This window comes from Idiotropiscis lumnitzeri, chromosome 18 (assembly GCF_059441095.1).
Source record: "Idiotropiscis lumnitzeri isolate Australia: NSW breed Sydney's pygmy pipehorse chromosome 18, RoL_Ilum_1.0, whole genome shotgun sequence".
In the NCBI taxonomy this organism is placed as follows: domain Eukaryota; kingdom Metazoa; phylum Chordata; class Actinopteri; order Syngnathiformes; family Syngnathidae; genus Idiotropiscis; species Idiotropiscis lumnitzeri.
Window position 1 is genome coordinate 15,252,041 of NC_142408.1, and position 24,970 is coordinate 15,277,010.

The window sequence follows — 24,970 nt, forward strand, 5'->3', positions numbered from 1 at the left end:
AGTTAAAAAAATTGAGATTAATCACTTGAGTTAATGCTTTCATTTTGACAGTCCTAGTTTTCACCCAGGTTGATAGACTCATCGGTGGTCTCTTAAAGTTTCTTATTTCCCCCCCAATTGTTATTTTGATTTTACCCTTGCTCATTTCAGGGTTTGATTGATACAGTGTCCCCAATCATTGGATACTACAGGCCTGTGAAGCCCTTTGAGACTCTGAGGGCTATGCAAATAAAATAATTAAATTTACTGTTGGTTGTTTTGTTTTGGTTGATTACAAGACACAAACCCATGGGAAATAATCCCTCACACACAATATCAGTGGCTATATGCATGCTGTATATTATCTGTGCATGCACTTGGTTTGAAAACAAAATGTCTTTCCTGCATTCACTGCGAGCCAAGAAACACCAATTTTCAACATTTTCTGAAGAGAAAATACATTGGGAGTTTTAGTGTATTTTTTTGACCGTGCAAAGACAACTTTGTTTTTTTGTCAAACAATGTTTCGCAATACGGCAGCAGTCTTTGACAAAAAGAAACATTTTCAATATCTTTAGATGAAAAAACAAAGTTTGAAGTACATTACATGATATCTCTTCGGAGGAGTTCAACAAAATATGGGCTCTGTAAAATTCTTTCAATGCCAATATGTGCTAAAGACACAAATATCCATGTTATCGGGAGGACTGGCTGATTTGAAAGGTGAAAATGAGACATTTGTGAAGGAAATCAAATATGGTGGCCCTCTTTTTAGGTTTATTATATTCTCCAAGAGCCTTTTTTGTGGGACTTGGGCTGTGACATATGCCTCAAAATTTCTCTAAATCTTGGTGATACGTGCAACAGGGGCTGCTTAACTAAAAACTTTTTTTTTAAATCACACAACAACCTAAAAATATATTGATGCTAATCCCATGTCTAATGCATTTGCAAAGTTTCATGAGTTCTTGTCCATATTTAAAGTCGTTTTTTTTTCTTTTTTCTTGTCAGACAGCGCAATTCACAAACTTTGCAACATCATTTAGGCCTAAACACTCTTTGTCAGGTGTTGTAGTACGGCAATTTGTCAATGGGTGGTGCTGTTGCTTAATGCTGTGACTTTGTGTATCGCGAAGAAGACTCTGTTTACTTCCGTTTTTTTGCGCTGCTGGATGTTGCTGATTGTTGCGCACTTCAATAAAAGAACGGCTCACGCCACAAATTTCAACAGGTTATGGGCCCAGAACGGCGCTAAAAAGGCTGCTTACACGAATTATTTTTTTTGTAAGAGATAAACAGTACCGTGGGATTTCACGATGGATGAGAAACTGTTTATTGACAAGCTGAGCGGACCGGAGAATTGGGCAACGTGGAAGTTTCAATGGAGCACTTGCTAAAGGCTAAAGGACTGTGGGGCATGCTAACAGAGACAGACACGCTAGCCTCTGATGCTAACGCCCACGAACAGGCTGAATTCACTAAACGAAGTGAGAAGGCGTTCTCCATGATAGTACTGAATGTGAGTACAACCCAGTTGTATTTGATAACAAGTTGTCAGACTCCCAAAGAGGCGTGGACTACGCTGAAAGGCCATTTTGAGAGAGATACCTTGGCAAATAAACTGTTTTTGAAGAAAACATATTTCCGATGTGAAATGAAGGAAGGAGAACGTTTGACTCAGCATTTAAAACAAATGAAGGAGCTTACTGATAAGCTATCAGCAATAGGAGCTGTAATTGAAGAGGAAGACCAAATTGTAACACTTTTGGAAGCTTGCCACCAAGTTATGCCACAATTGTCACTGCACTAGAAACAAAGATTGAAAATCTGACACTGCAGTTTGTTCAGCAAGCATTGATCAATGAGGATCAAAAACGAGTTACTGCTAGTGCTGTAACAGGTGGTGCATCAGCCATGTCCACACAATTTCAGGCAACTGTGCAGGATAGCTCCAATGCAGTGGGAGCAGAAGGACGGAGCAAGTGGAGGTGTTACAAATGTGGGAAAGAAGGTCATATCAAGCGTGATTGTCCGAGCTGGAAACGCAAAGATAAGCAGAAAACTCACAAGGCTAAAAGCATGATGTGTGAAGATGAAGAAGATGCGACAGAAGGTGCTTTTGTCACAAAAGAAGTACATTCAACTGACAAATCGCAACAAGGTGAATGGTTGATTGATTCAGGAGCATCAAAGCACACGTGTGATAAAGATATACTTCAAGAATACCACCAGTTCTTAAAGGCACAGACTGTAAAACTAGGTGACGGCAGGGTGGTTGATGCCCTTGGAATAGGAAATGTCGGTTTGGAAATGACTTTCAAACAAAGGGATTCAAAACGGATTACAATGTATGATGTTCTGTATGTTCCTAAGCTATCTGGAAATCTGTTTTCAGTGGGAGCTGCTACCAAAAAGGGAAATACAGTACAGTTCAGGAAATTTCACTGCTACATTCATGGAAAAAATGGAATCCTCCTTGGAATAGGAACTCAAAGAGCTGATGGACTTTATCAGCTGGATGTTGAAGGAAATTCACCCGCCTGTCATGGTGCATCACTCGCAGCTAGTCTGTGGCACCAGCGCCTGGGACACACCACCAAGCTGAAGGAACTGAAGGATCTAGTAAAAGGGGTGGACTTTTCTGCAGAAACAGAGATTCCATTCTGTGAAGGATGTGTGGAAGGCAAACTGTCCAAACGGCCATACAAGTCGATTGGAGGAATACGGTCCAAACGCAGAATGCAGCTCATTCATAGTGATGTCTGTGGTCCCATGCAGACCGAATCTATTGGTGGAGCAAAATATTTTGTGACATTCATTGATGACTACTCGAGATGCTGCAAGGTATACTTCATGAAACAGAAGAATGAAGTTCTTTACAAATTTAAGGAATTTGAGAAAACATTCTCGAATGAATGTGGGCGAAATATCACAAGACTGAGAACTGACAATGGGGGTGAGTACACATCAAGGGAATTTCAAGAATTTTTGAAGGATCAAGGCATCCATCATGAAATGACTGTTCCTCACTCACCGCAGCAAAACAGTGTTGCAGAAAGAAAAAATAGGACACTAGTTGAAGCTGCTAGAAGCATGCTATCTCATGCAAAGTTACCAAAGATGTACTGGGCAGAGGCTGTAGCCACGGCAGCTTACATTCAGAACAGGCTGCCCACATCTGTCTTGAAGCAAGAAACACCCTACAAGAGATGGTATGGAAAAAAACCTGACATGAGACACATAAGGGTTTTTGGCTGTATTGCTTATGCACATATTCCTGATGAAGATAGACGCAAACTGGACAAAAAGGCTGTAAAACTTCGTTTCGTGGGATATGCAAACAATGCAAAGGGCTACCGTATGTATGATGAAGAACGAAAAAGGATTCTAATTCGTCGTGATGTCATCTTCAACGAATCCAACTTTGATTGGAAACAACAAGTGGAAGTAACCTGCTCAGAGACTAAAATCAGCATGGAAGGAGATGAGAGTGAAACACAAGAGGTCATTGTTGATACACCTGTTAGAACAAGTGACCGACTGAAAAAAGCTCCAAAGAGATATGGATATGATGAGTTTGCTGATACAGTTATTGTTGATCATCATGCCAAAATCTGCTGTGTGACGGAACCAGTCACGATGAAAGAAGCAATGATGAGTCCAAATGCAAAGGAATGGCAGGAGGCAGCTGATTTGGAATATGAGTCGCTGTTGGAAAATGAAACGTGGGACCTGGTGGATTTACCAAAGGAAAGAAAGGCAGTCGGATCAAGATGGGTTTTCAAAGTCAAGTATCGTAGTGATGGACAACTGGAGCGATACAAGTGTCGACTTGTCGCCAAAGGTTACTCACAGTTGTTCGGTACTGACTATTATGAAACCTTTTCACCAGTGGTACGATTCAACTCAATTCGTACGTTACTGTCCTTTGCTATCCAAAACAATTTACATGTACACCAGATGGACGTTGTAACTGAATTCCTCAATGGACACCTAGAAGAAGAAATCTACATGGAGCAACCAGAGGGATACATCAAACCTGGGCAAGAACACTTGGTATGTATGTTAAAAAAATCAATTTATGGACTGAAGCAGTCACCTCGCTGCTGGAGCAAAGCCTTCACCGAGTTCATGACGGAAATAGGATTTAAACAGAGTACATCTGATTCATGTGTGTTTGTTAGATCAAGAGAAGAGCTTGAGATACTTGCTGTGTATGTGGATGATCTCATTCTGATAACACAGTCAAAGGAGAACATGAACCTGCTGAAAACGACCCTCGGTGAGCGCTACAAGATGAAAGACATGGGTGAGTTGTCTTACATACTGGGCATCTCTGTGGTCCAAGACAAAGATAAGAACTGTGTCTTTCTTAGTCAGAAGCATTATATCGAGGCTATACTCAAGAGATATGGAATGGACAATGCAAACCCTGCGGCAACTCCTGCTGATGCCAATGTCAAATTAAGGAAAAGCGATGGTGTCAGTAAGCCAGTAAATCAACAAATCTATCAGTCAATGGTAGGAAGTTTGCTGTTATACTGCAATGGCCACACAACCAGACATAGCTCATGCAGTGAGTACTGTGTCTAAGTTCAACGCCAATCCAGACGCTGCACATCTGACTGCTGTGAAGAGGATATTCCGATACTTGAAAGGGACAGCAAATCTTTCTCTCAAGTATGAGCAGTCAAACACGGATGCTTTGATCGGATTCTCTGATGCTGATTGGGCTGGTGATCAAGATGACCGCCGCTCAACAACAGGCAACATATTCCTTGTAAGTGGAGGAGCCGTGAGCTGACTTGGCAAGAAACAGGCGACAGTTGCACTTTCAACAGCTGAAGCTGAATATGTCGCACTGCGCCAGCCGGGACATGTAAACATTTCAGACACGAGAGGCAAAACAGACATCAATGGCAGTCATTAACTGATTGACAAGGCAGATATGCCTTTTAGTGCTCTCGCACTAAAGTCACAGTCCTTTTGTTTCAGAGGTGTGTCTCGGGCACACCTCCTTTGATGTTGCAGCTATTGAATCCAGTCTTCAGGCATCCGCTTCTCTTGAAGTCTTCTCATCCATATGGTCAAACATAGGTCACACTGTGGAACAATTCTTTTGCAATACTAATAGAGTAAAATATGGGATAACTTATATATTCAACCTAACACTCTTCCAAGCAAACATTAGGTAAATCTGGTTAACTGCTAGGAGAAAACATTTAAAAAAATAAAATAAAACCTATTTCCTTTAGCAAGCAGGTGGCGCTACCAGTTGACAAAAAACAAGTTCGTTGATGTCTTTAGGGTCATCATGTTGGTGAAGTTACAGCAGCTTTTGCAGTCAAGGTAGCGCCCAATTGTAAAATAAATTAAAAATGGCGAACTTCCTTTTAGGCTTAGCAAATGTCTCCAAGAGAGTTTTTTGTAGGTCGTGGGCTGTTACATATACCACCACATTTTCGTAGATCTATGTGAACTCAACCTGAGTTGATTTGTTAACAAATTCTAGGCAGTGCTAGTGAACAATTTTTTTTTTATTCCACAATAAACCGATAAAATATGGATGATTTTGCAAGGCCTGATGTGCATACAAAGTTTTGTGAGTTTTCCTGTAGACCCTCAAATGTGTGTTGTTTTCTTGGCAAATTGCACATTGCCAAGTTAAAACCTTTTTGTAAATATTCACAAACTTCGTGTGGCAATATGATGGACCTTTCGCATGACAAATATGATATATAGGATAAAAAATATATAAAATATGAATCGGATTTTGATTCCACTGGCAACTTTGGGTGCTGGCACAATGAAATTTGATGTCTTTTTTTAAATAAAGTACATCAGATTAAAAGATAATTTGATAAAATATTCATCTATAATTAGCCAAAAATGAAAAAGCAATTGAAAGGAAATTAAAAATGTCTGACTTCTTGTTGCGTTTAGAATAGGGCTCCAGAGACTTTTTTACAAGTCTTGGGCTGTTCCATATGTCTCAGACTTTTGGTAGATCTTGGTGAAACTATCAATCGGGGTTGTTTCATTAAAAATTTGTTGAGGGTGCAACCAAGCCGTTTTTTTAAACAACACAATAAACCGATAAAATGAACAAATGTACATGTTAACAAATATTAAATCTGCATAATTCCTCACAAATAGTGTGACGCCATGGCAACAGTGTTGTACAAAGTAAAAAGCTGTTTTCATTTTATTATTCCTTTTTCATTTTGAACTTCTTTTCAATGAAGCAATCCTAGTTTCAAGACGAATGGCTAACATCTGGAGATGGAGTTTTTATTTTCAATGGAACCTCTGTAAAAGGCCAAAAATGGGCCCAAATTTGAAAGAAAATTCTAAACGGGGGATTTCCCATTAGATTACGCACACGGCTCCAAGAGTCTTTTTGTCGGTCTTGTCGGGCTGGGCGATATAAATCGTCATTGATATTGTCATCTATGTTGCTTCCACGATGTGCAATTTTACATGATCAAGTATTAATTCTGCTGGTAAACACAAAACCTCTTTTTACTCTTTACTGTAGTCATGGACTCTCCATTTAAACCTTTGTTTCCTCTCTGTTCTTTTAAACAGTTGACAGCTTGTGTGCATGGGTCTGCTGCCATGTTATATCCAATGTACTGGCAACATGTTTACATTCCAGTCCTGCCTCAACATCTATTGGATTACTGCTGGTGAGTTTGTTGGCTTCCACCTAAATAATTGTGACATCTTAAATATTGTATGCGAGGCTTAAACTATGTGCTTTGCATATGCAAATAAGCCCAAACCACCTTTGATGTACTGCGTTTTTATGTTTGTAAAACATGCTCAACATCCTTTTCCAATTGCTTACTAGTTTCATTTTTTTCCCTTTACTTATGCATAGCAGGTTTATGTATGAATAAAAAAAGCAAAAATTGTATGCATTTTTTTCACTTTAAAATTTACAATTATTAATTTAAAATGAAAGAATTCAAATCAGTTTACAGGTGTCTTGTTAACATGCCTTTACATTTTCTGTGTAAATATCCCAAGGAGCAAGTGCACAGTTCACTCCTTTGGTGAGAATGGAGGGCTGCTTTATGTATTTGAGCCACTGCTCACTCACCCTATCCTCTTATCAAGCAGGGTCAATTCTGAGTATGACTTGCATTACTGTGCCTGGACACATCCCGTTTATTATAGCTTGCTCTGTCCTAATAACAATTTAACAAAAATAAATGCATTGACACCTCACTGGGAATATCGGTAATGAATTTTGTCTTTTCTTAGACTGTTCATCATGATCAGCAAATTATTTATTTGCCTGAACAAAAACCTGGATAACATTTTGAGGCATAACATGATTTCTTTTCAGTGCTCCAATGCCATACCTCATTGGAGTGCATTCCAGCCTGATGGAGGTAAGTCATTTTCTCGCAGAATGATCAAGTTCAGTTGAATAAATTTTTTTTTTAAATTTAAAAATTGGTTTCCTCTCAATTTAACTCAGTTTTATTCATAACTCACTTTAAAAACAACCACAGCTGAAACAAAGTGCTGTATGTAAATACAAATCGAATAACTTACAATTGACCATAACATATTTGAAAAACAATAAACCTGTAACAAAGTTTTAAATAACTCAAAACAGATTTCCATGTTAAATCTACAAACAAAAACAAAACGATGAAAAAGTGCACTGATTTAAAAGAACAGAGAAAACACAGATGAATATTTCAGTTCATATCCCCTTCAACATAGACACATCACAGTAACCAAAATAACAAACACAGATAAACATAAAACTCTAATTAAATGAAAAACACTGTTTTGACGGCCAAATCCCAATAACCAAAGGAAACGGCCAGAAACATAAAGCATCACAGTGACGATATTCAATGAGTTAGTGCAATTACCATGTAATTATGTGGGAAAAGAAAAAAAAAGACGATTTGCAAATCGTAGAAATGACCCCAAGTAACAACAATATGAAAACTTAAGAAATGACCCATAATGATATTTCAAAAAGTCACCTCTGTGCCCTGAGCGACCCCATACAGTCTACTTGGAAATCAAAGTTTTTATATATTTGCTGGCCTTCTCCGGTGGCATGAAATCCTTCTCCACACCGTCGTACATAATGCAAAGGCGAGCCGGACCATACAGACAATATCGAGCAACGTCAATAGTCCAAAGTTGTTGCGTGAGACCATTGAATGCAGCCCAGGCTTGATCAAACTTGGCTGTGAGATCCGGAAAGAGCGAGATGGCAAAGCCCCCAATATTAACCTGCCAAAGCTCCTTTGCATGGTAGATGATGTCAGAAAGTGTTGGACAATGTTATTTCTGATCACATGACAGTGCTCTTTGATGTTGTGTTTTCCTCTGCTGCTGTAAAACCTACTACCAGTGTATCCAACCGCTGGATTTATCCAACTGCACTGATTTTTTTGCAGTTTTTTATGGACAAGGTTGCTACAGCTCAGACTGTTGTTTCAAACGCTCTGTACACGTTCCTTGTTCCGCAGTGTTAGATTCCTTTGAGGCGGTCTCCTTGTCATCTGTGGAAGATATGGTTTGGCATATTAAGCCATCCGGCTGACCATCTGACGCTGTCCCTCCTCAGTTCTTTAAGGAAGTCCTCCAAAGTATTGGCAAATCGGTTTTGGCCATGATCAACAGCAGTCTTTCTTGTGGTGTAGTCCCCCCAAATTTTAAACATGCTGTGGTGCAACCCCTGCTTAATAAACCTGGCCTTGACCAAGATGTGCTGTCAAATTTTAGACCCATTTCAGGGTTCGAAGTTAACTTTAAAAACTGCTTGCCCATAGGGCAAGTGCCACTAAAATTTGCCTTGCCCGAGTGGCCAAATTACTTGCCCAATTTGGGCAAGTGACAATTTTTTTTCTCTTGCCCGAAGATTAAATTACCTTGCCCTGAGTGACTTTTTGTATGACAAAGTGTCTCATTACAAATTGCATGAATTTTTTGTTCGGACAGTTCCTGCCTAGAAAGAATTAAAAATACGTTACAATCATAAGGGTTGCTTATATAAAAATGTATCATGTATTAACACATTACACCTCTAATCTCGTTGCACACTTGAGTACAATGACAATAAAGGGATTTCTAATTTCTAATTTCTAAAATTAATTAGGTGTCTGCTGACCCAGGATTATGTTATTCCTTCATGAGTTCTATGTTGCAGACGTTGCAGGCGTTAAGAAACAGTCAATGAAGCATATATCCGTAAGGAGCTGGCAGCTGGCAGGTAGAACTGATCCTGTGAAAGCTAGACTAAGAATAAAATGTTTATGGTTGTAAAATGTGTGCCACAAATGTAAATAAACATATAATCTGATTAGCATAAATTAATCTTGTTTTCATCATCAACCATGAAACCCTGCTCACAACAGCATGTATCATCCTGTGCAGTTATTGAAAATGTTAATTGTAGTTTTAATAATTAACAATAATCTGCATGTTAAATTGGGAAAATGATATTACAGCAATCCAGATTATCAATTTTAAATCCAAGAGAGCCTAGTAAGTGAGTAAATTATGAGTGTGGGAAATTTGTGTATTCCTTTAAGACCAGTGCCTGTGGTGCTGCCTCCATAAGTTTCATAGCATAAACAGAACACAGTCACTGACACTATGTCAGGTCACATCATGGAGCTAATGAATTAACAGCCAATAATCAAATATTACTCCCTTCCTTACTCACAACTGAATTGTCGACTTAAAAATATTTGAGCTATTTTAGTCATGTCAGAGGAATCCGAAATGTTCGGATTTGAACAAACTCGTCGCCACTTGTAAACATGCGCAGAAAGATGCGCAGAAGGTAAGAAAACTTCCGGCTGTCAATTTTCGGCCGAAATATCGTAGGTTTTTGTTGTGTTTTTCAAACTTCAAATGAGGATGCAACTACAGCGAGTTCCAATACTGCGGGATTTGTTGACGTTCACTTTAACTCGACATTCACTGAACTAACTGATCCCCGTAGCGCCCGCCCATTGCCCCCGATAAGGCCAATGGACCATACCACAACATAAGGGGGTGTCTGGGTTAAACCATCACCATACAGTGACTACAAACAGATCACACCACAGTTTTCGTCGAAATTAAAGATATTTGGCTGCCATCAACGTTATATTTCAAGCTTAAAGTACATCAATGTGCAACAAGAGGAAAAAAAATCCTTGCAACAAGCGCAATTCTAAGACAATTTCATTCGAAACCGATATTAGTAGGGCTGCACAATAAATCGAAATCTAATTGACATAGAGGTTTGACGTAGTGCGATTATCTAATCGCTAGACAGTGAGGTTTTTTAGTTTTTCCTCTCTCCACCAACCTTTGGCGTTTGAGTGACAGATGAATTAGCCTACCAGAATTGTCGATGCTCGGGTCTTAATAGTGCTGGCCAATCAGTGTAGTTGGCTAACAGTCAGCGCAGTTCGACAATAACACACTACGCGTGCACCTCTGTTTTTTTCTGTCATTGCCGCTGTTTTTTTCTGTCATTGCCATGTACCGAAGTGGATGTAATGAAAGTAACTTCTGCCGCCGTAGATGAGGAGAGGGGGATGCTTGTGCTATAGAAATAGAAATAGAAATCCCTTTATTGTCATTGTACTCAAGTGTGCAACGAGATTAGAGGGCTCCCCTCTCCAGTGCAATACAACAATAATACAGACAAATATATAAATTAGATAAATAAATAAGACTGAATAGGGCATATAGAAACACATCACAATGCTGTTTTGCAAGGTTAGGGTGGTCTCGTGTGTGTGTGTGAGAGTTCAGTATGGAGATGGCTCTCGGAAAGAAACTGTTTCTCAGTCTATTGGTCCTTGATTTGATGCATCTGTAGCGCCTGCCAGAGGGCAACAGGTCGAACAGGTGTGAGTTTGGGTGGGTATTGTCTTTGACGATGTTGAGAGCCCTTCTGAGGCACCGGGCGGTGTAGATGTCCGACAGCGAGGGGAGAGGGCAGCCAATAATCCTTTGCGCTGTTTTGACTGTCCTCTGGAGCCTCACTCTGTCCGCCTCAGTGCAGCCGCTGTACCAGGTGGAGACACAGTACGTCAGCAGGCTCTCGATGGACGAGTGGTAGAAGGCCAGCAGCAGCTTCCTGTCCAGGTTGAATTTCCTGAGGACTCTCAGGAAGTGCAGACGCTGGTGGACCTTCTTTACCACTGCTGTGGTGATGTGTGTCCAAGAAAGGTCATCGGAGATCTGTACTCCCAGGAACTTGAACGTGTGGACCCTCTCCACACACACGCCTTCGATGCAGAGGGGGGGCGGCAGCGTCTTGTTCCTCCTGAAGTCGACGACAATCTCCTTTGTTTTAGCAGAGTTAAGGTGCAGTCTGTTGTCCTTGCACCAAGTTGTCAGTCTCTTTACCTCCTCTCTGTAGGCTGTCTCGTCACCTTCCGAGATCAGACCGACCACTGTCGTGTCGTCAGCAAACTTGACGATGGTGTTGTTGCCGTGGGCCGGGCTGCAGTCGTAGGTGTAGAGGGCGTACAGGAGAGGGCTCAGCACGCATCCTTGGGGGGAACCGGTGCTCAGCATGAGGGTGGAGGACGTGTAGGGGCCGAGCAACACAGTCTGGGGTCTGTTGGTCAGAAAGTCCTTAATCCAGATGCGTGTGAGGGCAGGGAGGCCGAGAGTGTCCAGTTTGGCGACGAGGATGTCTGGGATGATCGTGTTGAATGCCGAGCTGTAGTCCACAAAGAGCATCCTTGCATAGCTCCGCTGTTGTTCCAGGTGGCCCAGTACAACATGCAGAGCAGTGTCGATGGCGTCCTCAGTGGATCTGTTAGCCCGGTATGCAAACTGGTAGGGGTCCAGAGTGGGAGGAAGGCAGTCCCTGATGTGCTGGAGAACCAGCCTCTCGAAGCACTTCATAATGACTGGTGTGAGAGCAACAGGACGGTAGTCATTCAGGTGGACGGCTGGTGACTTTTTGGGGACAGGAATAATGGTGGAGGTTTTCAAGCAGGAGGGGATGACTGCCTGAGCCAGGGAGCGGTTGAAGATCCTGCAGAAAACATGTGACAGTTGGTGGGCACATGCTCTGAGGACCTTGCCTGGTATTCCGTCGGGTCCAGTAGCTTTCCTGGGGTTGACCGCCAGGAGCGCGCGCCTCACATCGTGTTCCTCTACGATGAGTGGGGGGGAGTTGGAGCTTGAAGTGCGGGGGTGTGACGGTTGGGGCGAGTCAAACCGAGCGAAGAAGCAGTTAAGCTCCTCTGCCAGCGATGCACTCGGGTCTACAGAGGTCGTGCTGCTGCCACGGAAGTTGGTGATGCTCCGTAGACCCTGCCACACCTCCCGTGGTCTGTTACTGGCAAGGTGGGCCTCCAGCCTCCCCTTGTAGGTTGCCTTTGCTAGCTTGATGCCTTTGCTCAGGTCAGCACGAGCCACCCTGTACTGGGCTTTGTCGCCTGACCTGAAGGCAGCGTCACGGGCCTTGAGGAGAGCGCGAACCCTGCTGGACATCCAGGGCTTCGCATTTGGGAAGGTCCGTATAGTCTTTTGTTGGGACACAGTTTCCATGCAGAACTTGATGTAGTCCAGTACACAATGCGTGTAGACATCAAGGTCCTGATGATCAAAGAGGTCCCAGTTTGTGTCATGAAAGCAGTCCTGTAATTCACTCATGGCGTCGTCACGCCAGGTTTTCACAGTCTTTGTGGTAGGCCTGAATCTGCGCCTGAGAGGGGTGTACGCAGGTGCGAGCTGCAAGGACAGGTGGTCTGACTGGCCGAGGGGGCGAGTGGGAGGGCTCTGTATGCGTGCTTGATGTTCGAGTACACATGGTCGAGAGTGTTGTCTCCCCTCGTCGGGCACTTGACATGCTGGTGAAACTCTGGGAGTACAGTCTTTAAATTGGCCTTATTAAAGTCTCCCGCTACAATGTGGACGCCATCAGGGTGCGCCCGCTGATGTTTATTGATGACGCACGCGAGTAGCTAGAGCGCCGTGCTAGTGCTAGCGTCGGGAGGGATGTAAACAGCTGTGACAATCACTACCGTTAGCTCCCTCGGGAGAAAATAAGGCCGGCATTTAACGGACATGAACTTGATGTCGGGGGAAGAGTGCTTCTCGGCGATCGTGCTATCGCCGCACCAGTTCTCATGCACGTAAACACAGAGCCCCCCGCCCCTCCTCTTACCGGTGTCCCTCGTCCGATCCGCGCGATGTAGCGAGCGCCCGGCCAGCTGGATGCTAGCGGGCGGTACGTCTATTATTTGGATGTACGTCTATTATTTGGATGTACGGCAGATTCGCCAAAAATGAACCATATAAAAAAAAAAGCATCAGATCAAGAGGCAACACGAGTATTTCAACGTTTAAAACAGCACCACTGATTGGAGTATGAAGCTTGTCAAACAGATTTGAAATGAACTGATGCAAGGGAGGCAATAACTAGCGGTCATTCTCGTGCTAAGCTAAGATCGCGAACAGTAGCATTCACGTTTTGAAAAAAAATTGGCATCGGAAACTATCTCGTAAGTATTTGTGCGTACCGGTGACAAGGTCCCTCTCAGAGCATCTTTTCAGCACTAATGGCAACATTTTATAATTTGTGATCGTGCATGTCTGATACAAGCAATGGTGAATATGCTGCTTTTTCTAGCCCCCCCAAAACTAATACAATACAATATAATCGCCAGAGGAGAGCACCTCGTACTTTTCATCAAATGGTGACATTAGTTATTTGTTTGTATTATATTGATCTAATTCTTTGTCTGAAACTAAACTGACTCACAATCGTAGTTTTGTGAGCATTGTGACAAGCTTGTGTGTGACGTGTGGGTGTGCGCGTGCATGCGTGAGGAAGATTGCAGTGAAGGAGATGAGCGGATATGCTGCAGTGGCGAGCGAGGAAATGAGAGAAGTGAAAAGTTGAAGAGTGTATAAAATAAAGCAAGTCAAAGCAAAAACGGATAACAGTGTCATGTATTGTGAGATATGTTCACTGTCCGCGATTGTTTATGTCCGTCTCGGTTGCCGTACTGAGCAGCAGCGAGTCACGGAAGTGCACAATAAGGACACACAGCGCTACAGCCTAGACTGACATACTGCTTGGCTCTTGTCATTAATACTTATTTATACGTATTTTACACACAGTCACATTTTAATGCATTTTAACGTGTATGAAACAAAAACCGCAAATTGAATCGTAATCGCAATATTGGTCTGAATAATCGCAATTAGGTTTTTTGTTTTTTTTTCAAAATTGTGCAGCCCTAGATAGGAGCTTCCCAACACACATCCCACTCCATTGAAAGCTCAGCAGCCCCACCCCCCTTAATTTAATCTTTATCCAAAATGTTTTCTTTTTATTGACTAGTATGGATAATTTAAGAGTAGTGAATTGGTCGACACTGTAAATGCAACTGGAAAAAATCTTTAAATATTAGGAAGAACATATTTTCTTTTGTTTTCGTTAGTCTATTGCAACAAACTTAATTATGTATTTTATTATGTGATGCCAATGAGGGCTAGTGGCAAATGTCATGTTCTGTTACTCTGAGTACTGGTATTTCCCAGTTGATGAACGCATCACTTTGTTCGCGAGAGAGAGCATGTGAGATATTTCTGCTTCAATGTCAAACACGGGCAGACGGACACACTGTTTTGGTTGTTAATAAACGTGAGTTCACGCACTAATGCCTCCTTAAGCCATTGTGGATGCTAAAAAGGGCATTGTGTTATGCTACAAAGTAACATCAATCACATATGGTAGCCCAGTGGTTCTCAAATAGTGCGGCGCACCCCCCTGGGGGGGCGCAGTGTGATGCTGAGGGGGCGCGTGTTGGGAAACTTGCTTTTTTTCCCGCCGTAGTACGGTGTATGGTTTTGGAAACGAAATTGCAATCTCAGACAACACAAATTTGAGATCGTCAAAGCTTCGCTTTGCGCCCCTAGTTCACGCAGTAGGTCTTGCAGTACTGATTTTAAAAAAAAAAGAAAAAAAAAAGCGTTGCCTTGTCGCTCGTTGTCCCGGAAGTAATTCTTTTCGCCGCTACTTGAATACTATCCGCCACGCTATCTTGCGCCGCAGCAGTATGAGCTTTATTTGTACTTTATCTAAGTCCGTGCACAGCAGCAGCGAGCGATGACAAATAAACGACCCCGCTAACAAGAAGTGTTCTAAACGTGTCGGCGAACGAGGCGGCGCTAAGCGTGCTAATCGCTAAAATGAATTTATATGAGTAATAAGTGCTTCGATGTACACTCTACTTTTAACAGAACAGCTATGAACAGAACTGTTGTATTCCAAACATTACGTATAGAAACATGAAATAAGACGACGTCTACGTTCGCCATTTAGCAGACGCTCTCAGACCGGAACGCGGAAACGGATGACGTCACCACGACGACGAGGTTCGACGTCAAATGTATAGTAAATATTTGTCATATCATCAATATTTGCACCACAGAGTACTGAGTTTTGAGATCCTCTCAACAATAGTTCTAAAAATTATATTTCTTATCAATTTAGCTTTGCTAAAAGGCATTTTATTGACAAAATTTAACATCAATATACAATGAACATGTACATTCTTACAAAATGTAAAAAAAAAAATGGTGGTGGGCAGGCGCGAATTGTTTTCTTCTTGGTAGGGAGGGGGCGTGACAGAAAATAATTGAGAAGCACTGTGGTAGCCTGTATGTGTTCTTCGGCCAATCAGCACCTTCGTTTTTGAGGATATGAAAAGGGAAACCATGGTAAAGTCGAATCTTCTAAGCCGCTCTTAACCTTTAGAGAACCTTTCTTTCACCATTGTGGTATAAGTCATCTTGTCTGGGAAATAAAGGAAAGGATGTCATCCCCGTGAATAAACCCACGTTAATACATAATTTCGGAAAAGTGGGCTCAACTTTATTTAAAACAGTGGGCCAAAGGCTCATCTCATTCCTCTAATTGCACGTTGCTAGGTCCTTGCTCTTAGCTTCTCTGTTTACATACGAGCACCTTTTACCAGAATTACCATTCAGGATTGAGAGAGGAGTGAGATGGCAAAAGCTTGAAATATTTGGGAAATAAATATGTCGCATCACTGATGGGTCTCTCTTTTTCCATTGTGCCACAATTCAAAATCAGTGTCTGATTTTTCACAGGTTAATTTTCAAAAGTTCATTATTATTATTTTTATTATTATTTATTATTATCTAATTTATATATTTGTCTGTATTATTGTTGTATTGCACTGTCATTATACTCAAGTGTGCAACGAGATTAGAGAGCTCCCCTCTCCAGTGCAATACAACAATAATTCAGATAAATATATAAATTAGATAAATAAGACAATAGTTAGTGCAATGGAAAATAATACTGAATAGGATATACAGTGAACCCTCGCTACTTCGCGTTTCGCGGCTTCAGTGCTTCGCGGGTCTAAAAAATATTCGGGGGCATTGTAGTTTCGCCGAGCGGCACGAGGGGGCGCTGGAGCGGTTAGACGGCCGGCGTGCGCCGAAGAGGAGAGTGGACGAAGAAGAGAGCAGACGAAGAAGAGCACGTTTGGTGGCGACGTTTCGCGCGGTTCGGACCGTACCAGAGCTCGGGCCGGCGTGCGTGGCAGTTGAGCCGTAGAGGAGCACCTTCCCCGGGCACGGGCGGTGTCAAGCGGCCCCTAAGTTTAACCGAATGGAAGCTCCGCAGGAGGAGGGCATGCTCGCGTCACAGTAAGCCGAAGAGGAACACCTTCCCCGGGCATGGGCGGTTCCAAGCGGCCCCTAAGTTTAACCGAATGGAAGCTCCGCAGGAGGAGGGCATGCTCGCGTCACAGTAAGCCGAAGAGGAGCACCTTCCCCGGGCACGGGCGGTTCCAAGCGGCCCCTAAGTTTAACCGAATGGAAGCTCCGCAGGAGGAGGGCGGGCGTGTGTCACAGTAAGCCGAAGAGGAGCACCTTCCCCGGGCACGGGTGGTGTCAAGCGGCCCCTAAGTTTAACCGAATGGAAGCTCCGCAGGAGGAGGGCATGCTCGTGTCACAGTAAGCCGAAGAGGAGCACCTTCCCCGGGCACGGGCGGTTCCAAGCGGCCCCTAAGTTTAACCGAATGGAAGCTCCGCAGGAGGAGGGCATGCTCGCGTCACAGTAAGCCGAAGAGGAGCACCTTCCCCGGGCACGGGCGGTTCCAAGCGGCCCCTAAGTTTAACCGAATGGAAGCTCCGCAGGAGGAGGGCGGGCGTGTGTCACAGTTAAGCCGAATAGGAGCGCCTTCCGCCCGGGGCACGGGCGGGGCGCGAGGCTGTCAGTTATGAATGAATAAATAAATAAAGAATGCCACCTTTCATTTCACTGTCATGATCCGTGCCTGTCATGCCGCGTGTGTTTTTGTTTTTTCAGCTGTGTGGGCGTTCCTCCAGCGATCGTCTCGCGCCATGCCGTCAGCTGCTGCGAGACGCGCTGATTACACTGACTATATTGTGATTATAATCAATATCTTTGTATCACCACCTTTTCCCCGTGTCTGCGTTTGGAGAGTCCTGCTCAAAAAAGTCGAAGTAATTAAATAAATACAAAAAGAACTAATTGAATAAATACAAAAATAATGGCTGGGGAATAAAAAAATAAGTTTTAATAATAATTTTTTTTTTTTTGTTATAACATGAATTTCACTCTCTCTCTCTCTACCCATATATATATATATGTATATATATATATATATATATATATATATATATATATATAAATTTTTTTTTTTTTTTTTAAGGTGCGCCGCTACTTCGCGGATTTTCAGTTTTCGCGGGTGGTCTCGGTCCCCATTAACCGCGATAACCGAGGGTTCACTGTATAAAAACACATCACGTTGCTTTTCTGCAAGGTAGGGGTGGTTGTGTGTGTGTGTGTGTGTGTGTGTGTGTGTGAGAGTTTAGAATGGAGATGGCTCTTGGAAAGAAACTGTTTCTCAGTCTATTGGTCCTTGATTTGATGTACCTGTAGCGCCTGCCAGAGGGCATCAGGTCGAACAGGTGTGAGTTTGGGTGGGTATTGTCTTTGACGATATTGAGAGCCCTGCTGAGGCGGTGTAGATGTCCGACAATGAGAGGAGAGGGCAGCCAATAATCCTTTGCGCTGTTTTGACCGTCCTCTGGAGCCTCACTCTGTCCGCCTCAGTGCAGCCGCTGTACCAAGTGGAGACACAGTACGTCAGCAGGCATGTCACTAAATATAATAGTCAACCAAGTAAAGGGTTAATTAAAAAAATAAATAAAACACAAAACATGAATCCATACACACGCACACACCCACGCACACGCACACCCCCACACACACACACACGCACGCGCGCACATGTTATTTTCTATCTGGAAAAAGTAATAGTTATTCATACAATGTGTATTTTGATTTCCGTGTAACAACATTGATTTCTCTGTAACGACATACATTTCTTTCTTTTTTTTTTTTTAGAAAGTTCAAGGAATGGCTATGGAGGATGTAGTGCTCCTGAATGTGGACACAAACACCCTTGAAACACCCTATAATGATCTTGAAAGCCTGCCCCATGAAGTGGTGAGGAGCAATTGCTGTTGTATATGTTTTTATATTTTTGTCTTTTACAGTCTATCATTGCGCACCCATTTTAATGACCAAGATGCTCCCCTGCATCCAAAGCATTAAACAACCTCGTGTCAACAAGGGTCATACAGTCTTTCTTAGAAGTTCAGTTATTCATGTTTTTTTTAATAATTTTTTGGGGTTTAATTGGACACTTATTTCCTATAATGATCTCATGTGTGGGAAGAGCCATGATTCACAGTCTCAGCAGCGACTGTCAACCACACCTCATATCCGGACACTCTCAGCGCATTGCTGATGTCACACACCACCTGACCAGCACCTACCAGATAATTTAATTTGTTCTAGTATTTTACATTCGCAGGTTCAAATACAACTTCCTAAAATCAGTATGTCATGTCACTGCAGCATTAATTACTGTGTATCCACAAAGTGTAATCACAGTGCTTCACTTTTTTGTTGTTACGGCTTAACTCTAAATTGGCGTAAATATTTTTTTGAAATTGTACATGCAATACCTCATAATGACAAAATGATTGTTTTTAAATTCTTAGAAGTTTATTTTTAAAAAGACTTTAACAAATCCCATGTACATAGGTATTTACAACTCAAGTGTGTCATGTTTCCACTAATTGGCCTTGAGAGGTCACTACAGCTTATCTGGTGTCCAACTGTCAGTTGATTGGACATGATTTGGAAAGGCACCCATTCGAGGAGAAACTTCCAGAAAAACAATCTCTGCAACACTCCATCAGTCAAGCCTGCATGATAGAGTGGCCAGATGGTAGCCACTCATTCAAAAATGCTCTTGGCAGCCTACCTGGAGTTTGCCAAAAGGCACCTGAAGGACTCTCGAACAATAAGAAAGAAGATTCTCTGGTCTGAGGAGGTTGACGTCTTTTGTGTAAACGTCAGGAGTAAGCCATGTAGGAAAATTGCTGTGCGCTGACTCTCCCGATCCAACCTCACGGACCTTGAAAGTTGCTGCAAACAGGAATGGGCGAAACGGGCCAAAGACAGGTCTGCAAAGCTTGTGGCATCATATTCTAAAACACTTGGAGCTGAGTACTTCCATAGGTGCACCAAGAAAGTATTGAACAAAGGCTGTTAGTGCTTATCTACATGTAATATCTTTTTCCACATTGTCATTATGAAGTGCTGTGTTTGGATAAAGGCACCCGTGTGTTCTTTCTGTCATTATCAGTATGAACCTCACACAGATGCTTGGCAGTTTTGGAAGAGACGAATTTGAAAAAGTACACCTGAAGAAGGCTTGATTAAAAAGTCCCCTAACATTCAACTTATACTGTGGGGAAAAAAGTAGCAACTCCTAAGAGTTCGGAGGTTAAAATCATGAATCCAAGAAATGCTGAATAGATGGTAAAATTTGTATGGATGTCTTTGGTTAGAGAATGTAATCTGACTTGCAAAATCACCTTTAAAATCATACGCTTTGAGGCAGACTTTGAGGAGATGGCACACTTGAAGGTGAATGACAATGCACATTAAAATTTAACAGCACCTTCATCTCCATTTTGAAAATGAATCCAACTAGACAAAGCCAACAACATATATAATTTGACAAACTTGACTCGCAAATCAAAGACATGAATCAGAATAAAAAACAAAACGGTATGTAATTTATCCCAACACAATTTAACGCAGACAGATTTTAAGTAGAGTGACAAAATGCATAAGCAAGAAGGGGGGAGCTTGACAAAAAGTACTTTGAAAATATAATTTATTGAAAACAGTCTAACTGAAAGAGGCTACTTATCATCTAGAACAAAACTTTTTCAAGTAGGACTCTGTAATGAGTATCTCCCCCTTTCTTAGGAAAGATTTCAGAAATGCGTTTTGGTGTACTTGATGCGGGTGTTTCCAGGAAGCTAATGGGAACATTTCTCCAAGTGGTGAAGATGGCTTCATGAAAGACATCACCTGTCTCGAACTGATGACCGTTTTTATAAACTTCCCTTGCCATCCATCCCCAAATGTTCTCTATGGGATTTAAATCAAGGGAGTATGCAGGATGGTCCAAAAGAGTCATGTTATTCTCCTTGAAGAAGTCCTATTAGGACAAGGGCCCTCAGTCACAAAAGATGCCGGCTGCTAAATCTACATGTAACCAGCCACCGTTTGACGACCCTGCACCACCTGAATCTCCAGCATTTCACTGAATGAAGAAGATATATATCTTCAGATGAGGGTTTCAGTTTCTTCTGTGTACCTTAGATTACATAATGTGTAACGCGACTTTTTTAGTAGCTTATGAAGCTCATATAGATTTGTTTTAATGGTTTTATTTCCACTGTACCATCAGGTTTCAGCTCTAAAAAGTCGGCTGAGGAGGTTTTCAACGAGCCCAGGCGATGGTGTGGCTCGTGCCTTCCTCAGGAGTCAAGCAGCTCTATTTGGCAGCTACAGAAATGCTCTTCAGATTGAGTTGGTCAGTAAATAGTTACATTTTACACTGCAGATAAGATATTTAACACATAACGAAACAACTGTTTTTGGTGCCCCAACCACTGTTAGCGCTGTATGTGACACTTCCTCAAATTATTTTCTTAAAAAAAAAACAAAAAAACAGACATCTTAACTGTAACCTAATGGGGTATATGAATTCTCCATTGGAATGAATTTAGACGTCATGTCTCTGGAGTTTTTTTTTTTTCATTAATTAATTTCTTTTATTAGTGCAATTAAGAAACCCCGAGCACCAACTGAATAAAGACATCCAAAACAATGCCCAAAAAGAGTAGGAGTGGACAGAGTTACAGTTCCCAACCTTAGAACACAGTACAGTACGGTTCCCAACCTTAGAACGCAGGCGTGATTAGGCTAGCGTTTTGTGTTGTGCTTGAATACAGATTACAATTCTGCTGTGTTTTTCTGTCAGCCAATCATGCACAAAACAAACAGACCAACCAAAAATAAGCCATCTATCCATATATGTATCAATGTTATCACGCTTCTCCTTTTAACGGTGAGGTGAAATCAATCACAGCTGATTTGAGCAAGAGGCCAACTGCACCCTTAACTGGTTGCCACTCAATCACAGAAGTGAGTTGCTGGCCAAAATGTCCATGTGCACATAGTCAGGCACTGGCACATGCAAATGAAATGTACATTTCATATGATATATGTGATCACTTCTCTCATCAGTTAGTACATTCCTATTAACAAAACAGCTTCCTTACCAGGGATGGAACGATAATGGTATTGTGTGATCTTAAAATTGGCACAATATGGTCGTCTTGTAACAATTGAATAAAAAGCAGTAAATCTGTTAAAAAGCCCAAGTTGTTATCTATTTGTGCAGTTCTACCACCATCTGGTGGTTTGTTTATTAATGCAGTTGCATTTAAATTAGGCGTGTTTTGGCTACCTATGTTTAAGACCCACGCTAATTGCCAGAGGAAGGGGAATGTAACCCGTTTGAGTTCCATCACAAATTGACCCGATTCACAATCTATGCGTGCATTAGCCAGCTACATCCATTTTCGCTTCTGATACATTACCGATATTGCGGCCAGAGTAATGTCCAATACCGATATCGTCCAATACGATATCAGCAGGAATGATACATGCTTTGACTTTTTAGTATGACTTGTTAGAAGTTGTAGTTATACCATTAAAGTCAATAACATTTGTCAGCAGGGGTAGGTATAAGAAAACCCATGTAACCCATTTATTCCAAACATTTGGGTTACATGAATTCAAAATCAAACCTGAGTGTGTTCTGCAATTTCAATCAAAATTCCAAATAAATCAGACGTGGGTTCGACACAGTTTTTGTACTGATTGTAAACTTTTTTGATTGATTGTATCAGCGCTAAAGTAGCTTAAAGCTGCCAACTTGCAGAAATTCACTTCCCAACAATAATATTAAATATTCTGTGTGGAACATTACAGCACGACGGCACATGGGAGCGTTTTACTGTATATTTAATATTAATGCTTTAAAGAACAAGTCATTCACAGGATTATTAACTTAAATGACTTTTGCACATATCTGCGCGCACACATAGTTTTAAATAAATGCAAGACCCTATTTGAGTGCTCCTGGTCATTTTCAAGTGAAGATATTCTCAAGGAAATAAATTATTTAAAGACCTGGTGTGGAGTAATTTTAAGATATGCCAGATGAATTCAAAGTAAAAGTAATTAAACAGATAAACAAATAAAGCATGAAAAATCCATTTCACACATTTGACAAAGTTTTATTTTTTCCAAAGTGAGATCCTGGCAAGTGACAAACCGGGAGTGTGATGTCATTTGAAGAAAAACAATGCGGGGCTCCATATGTAATGTGTACAAGGACAGAAATCAACTCAGAAAGCGATATTACTGTTTGTTTGAAGAGTTGGAAGAAGAGGAAGTTGTTCGCCTGACGTATGTTGGACCATCATGTACGAGCCAGATGGTCATAGTGGGTTGGCGTCCTACATTGTCAAATTAGCTTTATTTTTTGTCATATTTTGATATTACTAGTAGGCATAAATAAGGTATATTTTATAAATCATAAAATGCAATTAAATTCACAAATGATTGACTTGTGATTGGCAGTTTTCCCAAGAAGATTTGACATATTCATTTATCATACAAATTCTAAGACACCACATGTATTTAAAAAATGTAACCTTTTTGCAAAGGCATAGGCTGCGTCTGGAAATTAATGGGGAGGGGAGTGCGCTCCTTTCTAAATATCTGTCAGTGTTGATAGGGCACCAGAGTAAATATCTGAACGCACCTCACGTTGATGGCAGCGAACGAGTCCTGATTGGACAAAACTTGAGCTTTCTGGCCAAAGGTTGAATCCTGGTCGGTTATGGTGCTGTAAAACCTTGTTGTGTTGAAGGAAGCTGCATGCTAAGCTAGCAATGTGTCACACATTTGTTGCCATGGCAACTACCTATTCTGCTTCCATTTATTCCTCTACTTGCGTAGGTGATAGGCAAGTACTTTTAGTGTATTAAAGGAAGACAAGACCCAAAATTGCCCATTTTTCATTAACAAGCTCAGTTTATAATTTTTTTTTAATTAGGAAACTGAAACATTTTTTATCTATTTATTTTGGAGAAATTAGGAAATAAATTACGTCATGAAAAACGGCTGCTTTTAATTAGGAATATGTCACCGCCCCTGTTATCCCCATGGTACTGAAGCATAACTGAAGGGACCGATTGCAAACTTTTCATTGGAAATCGTTGTACTTTCATTGCTTATAACGTCAAAAAACGGTGATCAGTTGGCACCAAAATTCACGTGTACATCCCTACCTATGACCACTTCAACATATCAAAAGGATTAACCTCTCCGTGGCAGATTTATATGAGAATGAGGACATGTGGAAGTGAGCAGAGGTATATAGATTATGCTAGGAGGACGGCACACTCGCGTACTGCTGCTTTGTTGATCACGATGCAGACGTGTAGGGCATAAACCGCCAGTAGGGATATTTAAAGAGACTGACGTGGGAATGAGTGGACATGCACATTAATGTGGCTGAGGATTGGCTCCAGTTTTACGACTGTAGGCGACGTAACTACATTCTTTGGAACGGAACATTCAAGCATACGGCACTCAATGTAACGTTCCAATGCGGTCACACTTGACCCCCTCATTGGAATTTTTTGCTCGCTGACCACCTCCTTCATCAATGAGCAGTTTATCCGAAATCTTCGCCGACTTGCACCGCGACAATGACAGCTTCAAGTAGTGGTGGCCACTAGGAGTGTGACAATATCTCGATATGGTGATACATCGCGATATTTCGTCTTCCGATCGATTATCGATATGCCTACGCCCACGTATCAATATTTTAAAAGAATATAGCGATTCCTATAAACGCTCCTTCATTGTTCATTGCTCATTGAGCAATTACTTGGTGCTCCACCAGGGGCGTGCCTCAGAGGAGCGGTGGGGAAGTGGGCCTAAGTGGCCAGGCGAAGAAGACAAACAATTCGAACGAACATGGCTGAAGCAAGCGAAAAAATTTTAAAAGTTAAAAGATGCACCGGCATCATACAAGTCAAATGCTGTGGCTGCATTTCGGATTTTACAGTAGTACGGATTAAACTAAGCTGGCTAAGGACTTTGCTATTTGCAAGAACTGTCTCACAAAAGTAAAGTACACTGGAAAGACAAGGACTATGCACATGCAGACGTCAGCTTGCCTCCTGGTCAGACCAACATGGGTTCTCGACGGAAAGCAAAACTCTCTTATAATTCTCCCAAGGCAAAGTCTTTTACGCACAGCATCTCCGTATATATATGCAAGGATCTCCGCCCGTATAGCGTAGTTGAGAATTATGATTTTCACTACATGATGCGCACTCTAGAGCCACGGTAAGAAATATCTAGTCGAAAACATTTCACTGAGAAAACAATTCCAGCTTTGTACGACGAGACCAGGGCTCAAGTAATGAATGGACTTGAGTACTCAGAACGAGTAGATCT

At 41.8% G+C, this 24,970-nt stretch overlaps 1 protein-coding gene across 3 annotated transcripts in view; it reads left to right on the top strand.

The window, feature by feature from the left end:
• The window catches only part of dennd1a (DENN/MADD domain containing 1A), a 184,997-nt gene that overhangs the window by 82,526 nt on the left and 77,501 nt on the right, over positions 1-24,970 (top strand). For all 3 annotated transcript variants that reach the window (XM_088282175.1, XM_088282176.1, XM_088282177.1), the window contains 4 exons: positions 6,568-6,668; positions 7,334-7,379; positions 18,401-18,502; positions 20,832-20,957. In XM_088282175.1, the coding sequence (XP_088138301.1) occupies positions 6,568-6,668; positions 7,334-7,379; positions 18,401-18,502; positions 20,832-20,957 (375 nt within the window). The remainder of the gene's footprint in view (positions 1-6,567; positions 6,669-7,333; positions 7,380-18,400; positions 18,503-20,831; positions 20,958-24,970) is intronic.